General features: G+C 41.9%; 1 protein-coding gene across 1 annotated transcript in view; it reads right to left on the bottom strand.

The window, feature by feature from the left end:
- LOC120056660 (collagen alpha-1(XXIII) chain) overlaps window positions 1-14,504 on the bottom strand; it is a 53,186-nt gene that overhangs the window by 27,947 nt on the left and 10,735 nt on the right. The window contains exons 2-5 of the mRNA XM_039004871.1: window positions 13,934-13,941; window positions 3,781-3,807; window positions 3,556-3,582; window positions 1,433-1,459 (exon numbers count right to left, since the gene is read on the bottom strand). Of these exons, the coding sequence (XP_038860799.1) occupies window positions 1,433-1,459; window positions 3,556-3,582; window positions 3,781-3,795 (69 nt within the window). The 5' untranslated portion in view covers window positions 3,796-3,807; window positions 13,934-13,941. The remainder of the gene's footprint in view (window positions 1-1,432; window positions 1,460-3,555; window positions 3,583-3,780; window positions 3,808-13,933; window positions 13,942-14,504) is intronic.

Here is a 14,504-nt window from a genome sequence, read left to right as displayed (position 1 = left end):
CACATTAAAAAGTACCTTTTTCAGGGCAGTGCTAAAGGCTTCACTACAGATCCGGGTTTAATACCGGGCAGTATCACAACTGGCCGTGATCGGAATTTCCATAGAGCGGCGCACAATTGGCCCAGCATTGTCCGGGTTAGGGGAGGGTTTGGCCGGGGGGGGGCTTTACTTGGCTCATCGTGCTCTAGCGACTCCTTGTGGCGGGCCAGGCGCCTGCAGGCTGACCTGGGTCGTCAGTTGAACAGTGTTTCCTCCGACACATTGGTGCGGCTGGATTCTGGGTTAAGCGGGCGGGTGTTAACCTCCACGGGATTGGTGCCCCCCCCCCGCGGGACGGTTGAGCTAACGTGCGCTAATATGATTAGCATGGCGTTGTAAGTAACAAGAACATTTCCCAGGACATAGACATGTCTTATATGGGCAGAAAACTTCTTCTTGTTAATTCTTGTTAATCTAACTGCACTGTCCAATTTGCAGTAGCTATTACAGTGAAAAAATACCATGCTATTGTTTGAAGAGAGTGCACAAGAACAAAAAACTTTTATCAAGGCAACTGGTTTGACACATTCACCTCTGAAGGATATAATGTACTTACATTCAGTAATCTTGCACTGATTTGTCATCCTGGGTCCCAGAGATAAAATGTGGCATAGTTAAGTTTGATTAAAAAAAAATTATATTCAAATGTAGGAACTGGGTGTGTCTGCCCCCCCATCTAGAAGTGTAAGGTTAGTGTCTTTTCTGTAGGGAATCTAATTATCCATAATTTATGACATTCCTGAGAGTGTGTTTTATTACCATATCATTTTTGTATGTTCTCTATAGTCATGTATTTGAAAATGAATCAGTTGACCAATTGATCAGTTGACCAACATTTTGAACAGTAATGCAATGGTTCATTGGATCAGGCTAAAACTTTGCACATACACTGCTGCCATCTAGTGGCCAAAATATAAATTGCTTCTAGACTCCTAAGCGATATAATGGCCGTTCTCTTGCTCTTCAAAGATGATTGATTAATTTTTTGTTGTTGTGGGAAAACACATGTTTTTTTCTTTATATTATCTTTCACCAGATCTAATGTGTTTTATTCTCCTACATTAATTTCACATTTCCACAAACTTCATAGTGTTTCCTTTCAAATAGTATCAAGAATATGCATATCCTTGCCTCAGGTCCTGACCTACAGGCAGTTACATTTGTGTATGTCATTTTTTTTTAAAGGGTCCGATCCTTATAGCGCGGTTTGGCGGGTCATGTTTTGGGGGACGAATGACTCGACCTTCGCCTCCCGAGCGCGTTGGGGAGTTGCAGCGATGAGACAAGATTGAAATTGGGTAGAAAAAGGGGGTAAAATACGAATAAATTCATGTAAAAAAGTAGCTTTTCTATAGGACTAATTGTACTATAGAAAAGGTGTATTTTGTCATACCTTGTCTCCTTTTGGCCCAAGCAGTCCCTGACAATAGAGGAGAAAAAGGAAATAATGGACTGTGATGATCGCTGACAAAACTCATTCCTTCCAAGATATTTCAACTTTCACTTTCCCTTTAAAGACCCAAATGAAAGCCATGCCTTCTACCGCATGAAGGGTTCAGGGTTGTGTGGTGGTTTGAGGGACACAGCTTTGTTCACTGATTAACTCTCCCTCTCCTACAACGGGTGGAGGACATATGAGCTTAGGCCTCAAAGCGTTACGCTCTACAGAATCTCATGATTGCAATTGATTCTGGGATGAGGTATCCGCACGAGGCCTTCTCAGAGTGTGTTTAGATTGAGATGAAGGGTATCTGCTAATATGAGCTCTGTGAATGGATGGACACAGGCGATTTTTGAATCCTCATACAGGTGGAGTAAATAGACGTCAGTGTCAGAGTGCTGTAACTGGTGTAAGGTTGGGCTGCTGCTTTTCACTGTACCGTCAGATAACAGGAGCCTCAACACCCACCCACTCTCCACACGCAATGTGTACAGTACATCTTTACACAAGTCTTGCAACCTTTTTTTGCTCTGCATATAGTACACATCATTTAATAATGACATCTGGGGATGCATGCCATATACAGTGCATTCGGAAAGTATTCAGACCACATTCCTTTTTCCACATTTTGTTACGTTACAGCCTTATTCCAGAATTGATTAAATTAATGTTTTTCCTCATCGATCCAAGCACAATACCCCAGGAGTGGCTTCGGGACAAGTCTCTGATGTCCTTGATCTCTGGAGAAACCTGAAAACAGCTGTGCAGCGGCACCCACCCAACTTGACAGAGCTTGAGAGGATCTGCAAAGAAGAATGGGAGAAGCTCCCCAAATACAGGTGTGCCAAGCTTGTAGCGTCATACCCAAGAAGACTCGAAGCTGTAATCGCTGCCAAAGGTGCTTCAACAAAGTACTGAGTAAAGGGTCTGAATACTTATGTAAATTTGATACATTTGCCAACATTTCTAAAAACCTGTTTTTGCTTTGTCATTATGGCCTGTTGTGTGTAGATTGATGAGGGGGAAAAATGTAATTCATTTTAGAATAAGGCTGTAACTTAACAAAATGTGGAAAAAGTGAAGGGGTCTGAATACTTTCCGAATGCACTATAAGTCTTAAGATTACGGTGCATTTCTGTGTTACATTTAGTCCATCAAAAGTAATTGCAAATTCTTAATGAGGTGCAGGGAAAGTGTTAAAGATCGTGTATAAGTGCCTTCAGAACAAGGTAATAAATCAGATAATCTTATAAGGGGTACTTTTTATAGAGGCTCACTTCAGTCAAGACACACCCCATTTATTATTGTGTGTGACATTGTTTCCACCTCTCCTCCCATGTTGCAGACCAGCCTGCTGTGGTCCCTTGGATATAGACACAGGTATGCACAGGGCTGCCTTCAGGGCTGCCTTCAGGGCTGCCTGCCTTCAGAGGCTCATATAGCACACTGATGAATGGATAGGCCTTTCCAGACTAGGAGCACAGCTTCGCCAAGGTGAATCCAAGTTAAAAAGGTCTCCGTTAACCAGAGGGTGCTGATAATGAGCTGACCGGTGGAGAATAGAGGAGAGAGTTAATTTCTTTCCATTCCTTTCATTCATGCAGCCATTAGGCTGCTGAACAGTGGGACATACTGTAGGACAGATGTAGGCCCTATTCATGGTCAGACAATAGGACGCAGGGACAGTGAATATGTGTGCATTAACTATTAACTTTGTAGTGTTAGTCCCGTGTGGCTCAGTTGGTAGAGTATGAAGCTTACAGGTTCGATTCCAACAGGGCACCAGTACTGAAATGTATGCACTCACTACTAACAAGTCACTCTGGATAAGAGTGTCTGCTAAATTACTAAAATGTCAATGTAAAAATGTTGTATTTTCCAAATTGCATGTATTACAGTGTATTGTTTTTGTGTAATTGTTCCTTAGACCACTGCGCCACTCGGGAGGCCCGGTATGGTATCTTTTTTTGGCAGATGTTCAGCTCTGCTACATCACATCTGCTTATAACTAGACACGTTGGTGTTTGGTCATCAAAAACTGGGAGTTTAACAGATAAGATGATTATCGTACATACCTGGCTTCCCATGGGACCAGGAGCACCCTGTATATGGGAAGACAAGGTTTAAATCACAGAATGATTACATCACAAGTCATTCATGGCAAGAGTACAACACATTACATGTTTATGGTAATTGAATGAACTCATCATTGAATAGAGCTGTACTGTATAAAGTGCACTGTGAGCTAAATATATCAACGCCATATCAGAAACATTAAGATGATGAAAATGGGTACTTACAGGCTTCCCATCCATCCCAAGTGGGCCCTAGAATACAGAAAAATGTTAAAGAAAAACACGGTTATGTACACCTCTCCTGAGTCCGTATGCACATTTTGGTAGCAAAAATATCAGATCAATTGGGCACACTGCTGGCCAACGATTAAGCAGGCTATGGACAAACATGGGTAAAAATCCAGTCAGTCTAGAGTCCACATTCACTGTATCACAAAGCCATTATGTAGGTCGCTGTTCAGGTGCTGAAATGCTCTTGAAGTCAATTCAATGAACTATTATAATATTCCACAGCCAGTGGCGTGAAAAAGAAGGATGAAGATGCAAGGATTCTAAGCAAAAGAGGTACATCAACTATTCTGTGAATACTGTAGGGGAACATGTGAGTCCAACTGGGCCCACGTGTGGTTCGGTCATGAACACAGAGTTTGGACTCACATCCCTCTTATTATTGGAAGAACTTCACAGGTTTGTGCATTTCCCTGTTGATCTTAAGTAAGCATGTGGGCTGCCAACACGTGCAACCCAATCCTTCTGGACCTACTGTCAGAACAACTATCTCAAACCTTTGTCTGAGTCGAAGGAACAGGTAAGGGAAAGGGGATACCTAGTCAGCTGCACAACTGAATGCGTTCAACCAAAATGTGTCTTCCGCATTTAACCCAACCCCTCTGGAAAAATATTCCATTCTGCCCTTGAGCAAAGCAAATTAACCATTTAAAAAAACACTCGAACACTGCCCTCCCTTCGGCAAATCTGATCACAACTCCATTTTGCTCCTCCATTCCTATAGGCAGAAACTCAAACAGGAAGAACTCGGGCTAAGGACTATTCAATGCTGGTCTGACCAATCGGAACCCACACTTCAAGATTGTTTTGATCACGTGGACTGGAATATGTTCCGGGTAACCTCTGACAATAAGTTTATCAGGAAGTGTATAGGAGATGTTGTACCCACTGTAACTATTAAAACCTACCCTAACCAGAAACCATGGATAGATGGCAGCATTCGCACAAAGCTGAAAGCGCGAACCACTGCATTTAACCATGGCAAGGTGACTGGGAATATGGCTGAATACAAACAGTGTAGTTATTCTGCAAAACGTCAGTATAGAAACAAAGTGGAGTCGCAATTCAACGGCTCAGACACGAGACATATGTGTCAGGGTCTACAGACAATCACGGACTACAAAAGGAAAACAAGCCATGTCGCGGACACAGATATCTTGCTTCTGGACAAGCTAAACACCTTCTTTGTCTGCTTTGAGGATAACACAGACTGTGGGCCCTCCTTCTACGTGGCTGACGTGAGTAAGTCATTTAAGAGTGTTAACCCTCGCAGGGCTGCCGGCATCCTTAGCCGCGTCCTCAGAGCATGCACAGACCAGCTGGCTGGAGTGATTACGGACATTTCAATCTCTCCCTATCCCAGTCTGCTGTCCCCGCATGCTTCAAGATGGCCACAATTGTTCCTGTACCCAAGAAGCTAAGGTAACTGAACTAAATGACTATCGCCCATCATGAAGTGCTTTGAAAGACTAGTCAAGGATCATATCTCCTCTACCTTACCTCACACCCTAGACCCACTTCAATTTGTTTACCGCCCCAATAGATCCATAGACGATGCAATCGCCATCGCACTGCACACTGCCCTATCCCATCTGGACAAGAGGAATAGCTATGTATTAATGCTGTTCATTGACTATAGCTCAGCATTCAACACCAAGTACCCTCCAAGCTCATCATTAAGCTCAAGGCCCTGGGTCTGAACCCTGCCCTGTGCAACTGGGTCCTGGACTTCCTGAAGGGCCGCCTCCAGGTGGTAATGGTCAACACTGGGGCCCACAAGGGTGCATGCTCATCCCCCTCCAACTCAAGTTCGCAGATGACACAACAGTAGTAGAACTAATTACCAACAATGATGAGACAGCCTACAGGGAGGAGATGAGGGCCCTGGGAATGTGGTGCCAGGGAAAAAAACTCTCACTCAACGTTTAACAAAATAAAAGGAGATTATCGTGGACTTCAGGAAACAGCAGATGGAGCACCCCCTTATCCACATCAACGGGATTGCAGTGGAAAAGGTGAAAAGCTTCAAGTTTCTCAGTGTACACATCACTGACAAACTGAAATGGTCCACCCACACAGACAGCGTGGTGAAGAAGGCGCAACATTCCCTCTTCAACCTAAGGAGGCTGAAGAAATGTGGCTTGAGTAAAAATGTTAGACATTAATTGAGCATTTGTTGATGTCAGAGTGGGCAGTTTAGGCGAAAGTGTTGAGTGGCCAAGAAAAGAAATGCCACATAGCTAATGATATATTTTTTTTGAAAGACATGTTACCCTTATCCTAGGTTGGAAAAGAGAGGATAGTCTCTTATTTACCTAGGAAGGAAGTGGGCAGTTAGGGGAAAAGGGTGTTCATTGTCTGAAAGTATTCCTGAGGGACGTGGAGTAGGTTTGGAAAAGATAAATAGATTTCTTATTATGAACCCTAGGAATGTAGGCTGAAGTTTATGAGAAATCCTGTTTGAAGAACAGGTTGTGTACCGGTGTTTCTGTATGACGTCTAGACATTGTATTTTGGCCACTTTTTTAGGGTGTGGTCGGTCATTGTATCTTGGTGGGACTGATCCCTGCAGGGCTTCCCAAATTTGGACACCTTAGAAATGTATGATTATGGTAAAATTGGTTATAGCAAAATGTTCATTGCAAATCATTCTGAAAAGTCTCTCCTTTTGATTACAATAATTCCACGACAGTATATACTGTATTCTATACTATCCACTGTATCTTAGTTTATGCCGTTCTGACATTCCCTGTCTTAGGTCAGTTAGGATCACCACTTTATTTTAAGAATGTGAAATGTCAGAATAATAGTAGAGAGAATGATTTATTTCAGCTTTTATTTCTTTCATCACATTCCCAGTGGGTCAGAAGTTTACATACACTCAATTAGTATTTGGTAGCATTGCCTTTAAATTGTTTAACTTGGCTCAAACGTTTCGGGTAGCCTTCAACAAGCATCCCATAATAAGTTAGGTGAATTTTGGCCTCTTCCTCCTGACAGAGCTGGTGTAACTGAGTCAGGTTTCTAGGCCTCCTTGCTTGCACACGCTTTTTCAGTTCTGCCCACAAATTTTCTATAGGATTGAGGTCAGGGCTTTGTGATGGCCACTCCAATACCTTGACTGTTGTCCTTAAGCCATTTTGCCACAACTTTGGAAGTATGCTTGGGGTCATTGTCCATTTGGAAACCCATTTGCGACCAAGCTTTAACTTCCTGACTGATGTCTTGAGATGTTGCTTCCATATATCCACATAATTTTCCTCCCTCATGATGCCATATATTTTGTGAAGTGCACCAGTCCCTCCTGCAGCAAAGCACCCCCACAACATGATGCTGCCACCCCCGTGCTTCACCGTTGGGATGGTGTTCTTCAGCTTGCAAGCGTCCCCCCTTTTCCTCCAAACATAACGATGGTCATTATGGCCAAACAGTTCTATTTTTGTTTCATCAGACCAGAGGACATTTCTCCAGAAATTGTGATCTTTGTCCCCATGTGCATGTGCAAACCGTAGTCTGGCTTTTTCTGGCGGTTTTGGGGCAGTGGCTTCTTCCTTGCTGAGCGGCCTTTCAGGTTATGTTGATATAGGACTCGTTTTACTGTGGATACACATACTTTTGTACCTGTTTCCTCCAGCATCTTTACAAGGTCCTTTGCTGTTGTTCTGGGATTGATTTGCACATTTCGTACCAAAGTACGTTCATCTCTAGGAGACAGAACGCATCTCCTACCTGAGCGGTATGACAGCTGCGTGGTCCCATGGTGTTTATACTTGAGTACTATTCTTTGTACAGATGAACGTGGTACTTCAGGCGTTTGGAAATTGCTCCCAAGGATGAACCAGACTTGTGGAGGTCTACAAACTGAGTTTGAAGGTAGGCCTTGAAATACATTCACAGGTACACCTCCAATTGACTCAAATGATGTCAATTAGCATATCAAAAGCTTCTAAAGCCATGACATAATTTGCTGGATTTTTCCAAGCTGCTTAAAGGCACAGTCAACTTAGTGTATGTAAACTTCTGACCCACTAGAATTGTGATACAGTGAAATCTAAGGGAAATAATCTGTCTGTAAACAATTGTTGGAAAAATTACTTGTGTCATGCACAAAGTAGATATCCTAACCGACTTGCCAAAACTATAGTTTGTTAACAAGAAATTTGTGGAGTGGTTGAAAAACGAGTTTTAATGACTCCAACCTAAGTGTATGTAAACTTCCGACTTCAACTGTATTCTTAATTTCATTCCTTTACTTAGATTTGTGTGTATTAGGTATTTGTTGTGAAATTGTTAGATAATACTTGTTAGATATTGCTGCACTGTCGGAACTAGAAGGACAAGCATTTCGCTACATCTGCAATAACATCGGCTAAACACGTGTATGCGACCAATACCATTTGATTCGATTTTTAGTCACTTTAATAATGTTTACATATTTTGCATTACTCATCTTATATGTATATACTCTATTCTATTCTACTTTATCTTAGTCTATGCCGCTCTGACATTGCTCGTCCAAATGTTTATATATTCTTAATCCCATTCCTTTACTTTAGATTTGTGTGTATTAGGTGTATAGTTGTGAAAGTGTTAGACACTTGTTGAGATGAAGTCAGTAGACTTGTTTGAACTGCAAAAGAGAGCTTTTCCTGATGTATCAAGTTTATGACACTTTCTTATGACACTCTCTTTATGACACTCTCTTAGCTTAGCCTGTTTTGGAGACTGGTTTTTGTTCGGAATTTCGGATGACTGACATGCCCAAAGTAAACTGCCTGTTACTCAGGCCCAGAAGCTAGGATATGCATATACTTGGTACCATTGGATAGAAAACACTCTGTTAAAATAATGTCTGTGAGTATGACAGAATTGATATGGCAGGCGAAAACGCGAGGAAAATATTTTTGTTTTTAATTCACAGGCCATTTAAGTGCTTGCTTATTGGAAATACAAATAGATAGGACCCAGATTGCAGTTCCTATGGATTCCACTAGATCTCATCAGTCTTTAGAAAGGGTTTAAGGCTTGCTTTTTGAAAAATGAACAAGTAGTTGGAAGAACTACAAGGTGTCTCTCATTAGAAAAGTGGTCTTGTTGGCGCGTGAATGAGGTGTGCGCTCTTCGTTATTTATCTTCCCCATTGAACATACTACTCTCCGTCTTAAATATTATAGTTTATTTAGATATTAGAGTACCTCAGGATTAATTATAAACATCGTTTGACTTGTTTGGATGAACTTTACTGGTAACTTTTTGGATTTGTTTGTATGCATGTTAAAAGAGTGGATTACTGAAATCATTGGCGCCAACTAAACATACTTTTGGATATAAAGAAGGACTTTGTCGAACAAAGTGACCATTCATTGTGTAGCTGGACCCCTTGGGATTGCAAACAGAGGAAGCTCTTCAAAGGTGATTTATTTAATCGCTATTTGTGATTTTGTGACACCTGTGCTGGTTGAAAAAGTATTTTGGGGTGGGGCGCTGTCCTCAGAAAATCACATGGTATGCTTTCAGTGTAAAGCCTTTTTGAAATCTGACAACGCGGTTGGATTAACAAGAAGTTAAACTTTTAAATGATGTATGACACTTGTATTTTCATGAATGTTTAATATTAAAAATGTTGTATTTGGAATTTCGCGCTCTGCAATTTCACCGGATGTTGTCGTAGGTGTCCTGCTAGCGGTTCATGCACCAAAAGAGGTTAACAACTCAACTGGAGCCAAGAGGGAAGATAACTATAGTCTAGCACAGGGCTGTCTAATTCTGTTCCTGGAAAGCTACCGTCCTGTAGGTTCTCTCTCCAACCCTAATCTAGCACACCTGATTGTAATTCTAATAATTAGCTGGTTGATAAACTGAATCAGGTTAGTTACAACTGATGTTGGAGCGAAAACCTACAGGACGGTAGCTCTCCAGGAACAGGGTTGGAGAGCCCTGGTCTAGGACTCTAGGTTAGGGAAGATCATATTCTAGGTCATATCAAATCTTATTTGTGACATGCTTCGTAAACAACGGGTGTAGACTTAACAGTGAATTGCTTATTTACGGGCCCTTCCCAACAATGCAGAGTGAATGATAATAGAGAAATAATAGAAAAGTAAAACACATAATACAATTAATAATAGATACACAATGAGTAACGTATGAGTAACACAATGAGTAACATTTTATGCGGGTTTAGATTTTTTAATAATAGAACACTTGCTCAGAAAAGAGAATTAGAGTGACATTTACCGGGTAACCATCCCGTCCAGGCGAGCCCTGTTAGGATTATACAGAACACTACATAAGAGAATAGAATTGAAGGTCAGAATTAGGATTATAATTAGGATGCTTTTAAACAATCTCACTATGGCAGGCTTTTCATTTTAATGCTGGGCCATTAATAATAATCATAATAATAACTCTAATTGTATAGCGGTTTACGATACAAGTAAGGAAGTGCTTCACATCATAAAATAAGAAAATGAAAATACTAACAAAGAAACAGACAGGAGGAATGAGATTTTAAAAAAGATAGCTAATTCAAATTATACATTGAAAGCATATATCAAAAGCATCTTTGTAAAAGTGTGTCTTCAGCAGAGAGTTTTTAAAAAGGGACTGAATCTGCAAGCCTGATCTCCTCTGGCAGACCATTCCAAAGTCTAGGGGCCCTAATGGCAAATGCCTGGTCTCCTTTCGTTTTCAACCTAGACTTTGGAATGGTCAACAGTGCCCTGCCAGAGGATCTCAGGCTGCGTCCTGGCTCGTAGCGAGATAAAAGATCAGAGATATAGGATGTGTGTAATGAGGTCTGTGTGTAGCTTGTGTAGAGGATTCAGGCGCAGGACAGCAGATATGAGTAAATAAACGTAATTTACTCAAAATAGGCAAATACAATACAATAAAGCAAGCCCACATAACGGACCGTAAAACATAAACAATCACTCACAAAAAACCATAGGGGAACAGAGGGTTAAATAATGAACAAGTAATTGGGGAAGTGAAACGTGTGTAAAAACAAAGACAAAACAAATGGAAAATGAAAAGTGGTTCGGCGATGGATAGAAGGCCTGTGACGTCGACCGCCGAACGCCGCCCGAACAAGGAGAGGGACCGACTTCGGCGGAAGTCGTGACAATGTGGCTAAACCAAGTTTAGCCTTAAACGTGATTCATACAATTGTAAAATATATTCTAAAAGTGACTGGTAGCCAGCCAGTGTAGAGAAGCTAAAATAGTTGTGATATGGTTACATTTTCTTGCCTGCAGCATTTTCAACTAACTGCACACGATGGCGTGATTTCTGAGACATGTAATCTATAAATAAAAGCATATATAACTTTCTCCAGATCAGTGACTGAAATAAAAGACTTGACTTTAGCTATATTTCTTAGATGATAATAGCAGGACAGGGCACCCTCCTTTACATGCAGCTCAAGGTTTAGGTCAGTGTCAAAGAAGACACTAGGGTTTCTGGCCATAGGCTTTACATTGGCGGACAAATGATCAAGGTTATATACAATCTGGTTTCTAGCAAGGTGGGGGCTAAATAAAACAACCTCTGATTTCTTATCATTGAGCCAGAGAAAATTGTCATTCATCGGGGATGCAACTGTGCGTGTCCTTATCCAATTCCGAGGTGCATATTGAAGATATTGGAAGAACTGTCCACATTTAGTTTTCATCGGCCAACAAGATGAGGAGGCCTAACGAACAACAAAAGCACTAGCCTATGTCAATCTACTATCCCGCATAGTACAAAAGTCGACCGATTCTATTATGTGCGAGAAATAAATGTTCCAAACATAGTCTGGGACAGTTGTGGGATAGATCCCAAATTAGTCGAGGAACCAATATTATTATTTTTTCATCCAAATCATCCAAAGCATCTCAGATTGATTGTGAAGCTCAACAAGGTCACTTATAGATTATTTTAAAACGATGCCACAAATGCATTTGGAAACAGTACCAGGGAAACTAAACCAAAGCATGCTGCGTGTGATTCCCTGATCCACCTCTACGCAGACGACACCATTCTGTATACATCTGGCCCATCTTTGGACACTGTGTTAACAAACCTCCAAACGAGCTTCAATGCCATACAACACTCCTTCCGTGGCCTCCAACTGCTCTTAAACGCTAGTAAAACTAAATGCATGCTTTTCAACGAATCGCTGCCCGCACCCGCCCGCCCGACTAGCATCACTACTCTGGACGGTTCTGACTTAGAATATGTGGACAACTACAATACCTAGGTGTCTGGTTAGACTGTAAACGCTCCTTCCAGACTCACATTAAACATCTCCAATCCAAAATTAAATCTAGAATCGGCTTCCTATTTCGCAACAACGCGTCCTTCACTCACGCCGCCTAACATACCCTCGTAAAACTGACTATCCTCTCGATCCTCGACTTTGGCAATGTCATTTACAAAATAGCCTCCAACACTCTACTCAGCAGTCTGGATGCAGTCTATCACAGTGCCATCCGTTTTGTCACCAAAGCCCCATATACCACCCACCACTGCTACCTGTATGCTCTCGTCGGCTGGCCCTCGCTACATATTCGTCGCCAGACCCACTGGCTCTTTGCTAGGTAAAGCTCCGCCTTATCTCAGCTCACTGGTCACAATAACAGCACTCACCCGTAGCACGCGCTCCAGCAGGTATATCTCACTGGTCATCCCCAAAGCCAACACCTCCTTTAGCCGCCTTTCCTTCCAGTTCTCTGCTGCCAATGACTGGAACGAATTGCAAAAATCGCTGCAGTTGGAGACTTATATCTCCCTCACTAACTTTCAACATCAGCTATCTGAGCAGCTAACCGATCGCTGTAGCTGTACACAGCCCATCTGTAAATAGCCCATCCAATCTACCTACCTGATCCCCCATATTGTTTTTATTAACTTTTTTGCTCTTTTGCACACCAGTATTTCTACTTGCACATCATCACCTGCACATGTATCACTCCAGTGTTAATTTGCTAAATTGTAATTACTTCGCTACTATGGCCTATTTATTGCCCTACTTACGCCATTTGCACACACTGTATATAGACTTTTTTTCTACTGTGTTATTGACTGTATGTTTGTTTATTCCATGTGTAACTCTGTGTTGTTGTTTGTGTCGCGCTGCTTTGCTTTATCTTGGTCAGGTTGCAGTTGTAAATGAGAACGTCAGCCATATTGCGTAAAAACCTTTTTTTGATGCAAGTGGTTGTATTAAATAACATTTGTGCCACAAATACTAAAATGTTAGCATATGGAAACTGCCAGGGAAATAAAACCAATGCCTGGACTGCTGTCATACTGTAACGTCTGCTTCCAACTCACACCCTCAAACACATAGGTCCCCTGAATGCAGCTCACTTTCCAGCCCACTTTCCAGCTCACACTCTCAAACACATAGATCCCCTGAACGCAGCTCACTCTCCAGATCCCAATCGCCTGAATTCTAATCACCCGTACACACACCTGTATGTCATTATCATACACTATTTAGTTCAGTTCTTTGCACCGCATCACTGTGAGGTATTGTTTGTTTTGTGACACGTCTTTCAGAGCTCTGGGTTTTCCTGTGAATTATAGTTTTTGCCTGTCTCACTAACGATGCCTTTCTGCCTGTACTGTAGCGGATTTTGGATTTCCTGTTATCTACCTATTGCCTGATCACCCGGACTATGTTACTAGCCTTTTCCCTGCCTGTACTTTTGCCCTTTTGGACCCCCTGTGTATGACCATCTGCCTGCCACTGGACATAGCTACCTGCATCTTCCTGTGGTCCTTTACAATAAACACCTGCTGCGCCCTGCGCTTGAAACCAGCTCTCTGTCTCCCCTCGTGTTCATTACACATACCTTGTCCATAGACTGCTTACAGGGTAAGAAAACCAATGTGTAATGTAATTTTGTAATTTGGGTGAACTATACTTTTAAGCTAAACAAAAACGGACGATTTACCTACTGTTGCCTCCCATGTGCTACTGTAGGTGTTCAATCACTTACCTTTTCTGAAGCACGGCCCACCAGGTTAGTGCAGACCAAACATACTTTATCCTCATTCACATCTACTAAAATCCCATGAGCATGGTGAAAATGGTACTTACTGGAGATCCTGAAACAGAAAACAAACAAGGATAGAAATATTCAGTTAGTGATGATGACCTCTGAACAGTTTTATCCTGGTAACTTTCATGTTCTACCTTGGAGTTGTGACTAACTCAGTGGGAGGTTGATTGTTTGACCATAATAGCCCCAACCGGTTGATACTGTATGGTTTACATCTACTCTTTCATTTTAGACAAACCTTTACCAGTCCTTGTCATAACACAAACTCAGTTCCCGTGAGGCCTTGTTTGTTCGGCTGTCATTGCAATCACGAGACATGATGATTGCATAATGACTTTGATTACAGAAGGCTCTGCCCTCCTGACTTTGTTCTTTCCCTGTGTGTGTATCTGTCCTGCATCAGACACAAGCTTGCACGCACACTTACACACACCACAATGAGGATATCTAGGCCTGTGTAATAGCAATGTTCCCCTACTGACATGATTAGTCACAGATACTGGCTGGGCAATGCAAATCCCTATGTTTTCAGCAGTGTTGTGTGTGTTCCAGCCTGCCAGCAGTCAGGACGCCTAGAGCGAGGCTGCTGTTACAAATATCTTGGGGGGG

The sequence above is a fragment of the Salvelinus namaycush genome, chromosome 12, assembly GCF_016432855.1.
Source record: "Salvelinus namaycush isolate Seneca chromosome 12, SaNama_1.0, whole genome shotgun sequence".
NCBI classification, from domain to species: Eukaryota; Metazoa; Chordata; class Actinopteri; order Salmoniformes; family Salmonidae; genus Salvelinus; species Salvelinus namaycush.
The sequence above is the reverse complement of the archived record's forward strand: the minus strand, read 5'-3'. Positions and strand labels throughout refer to the sequence as shown.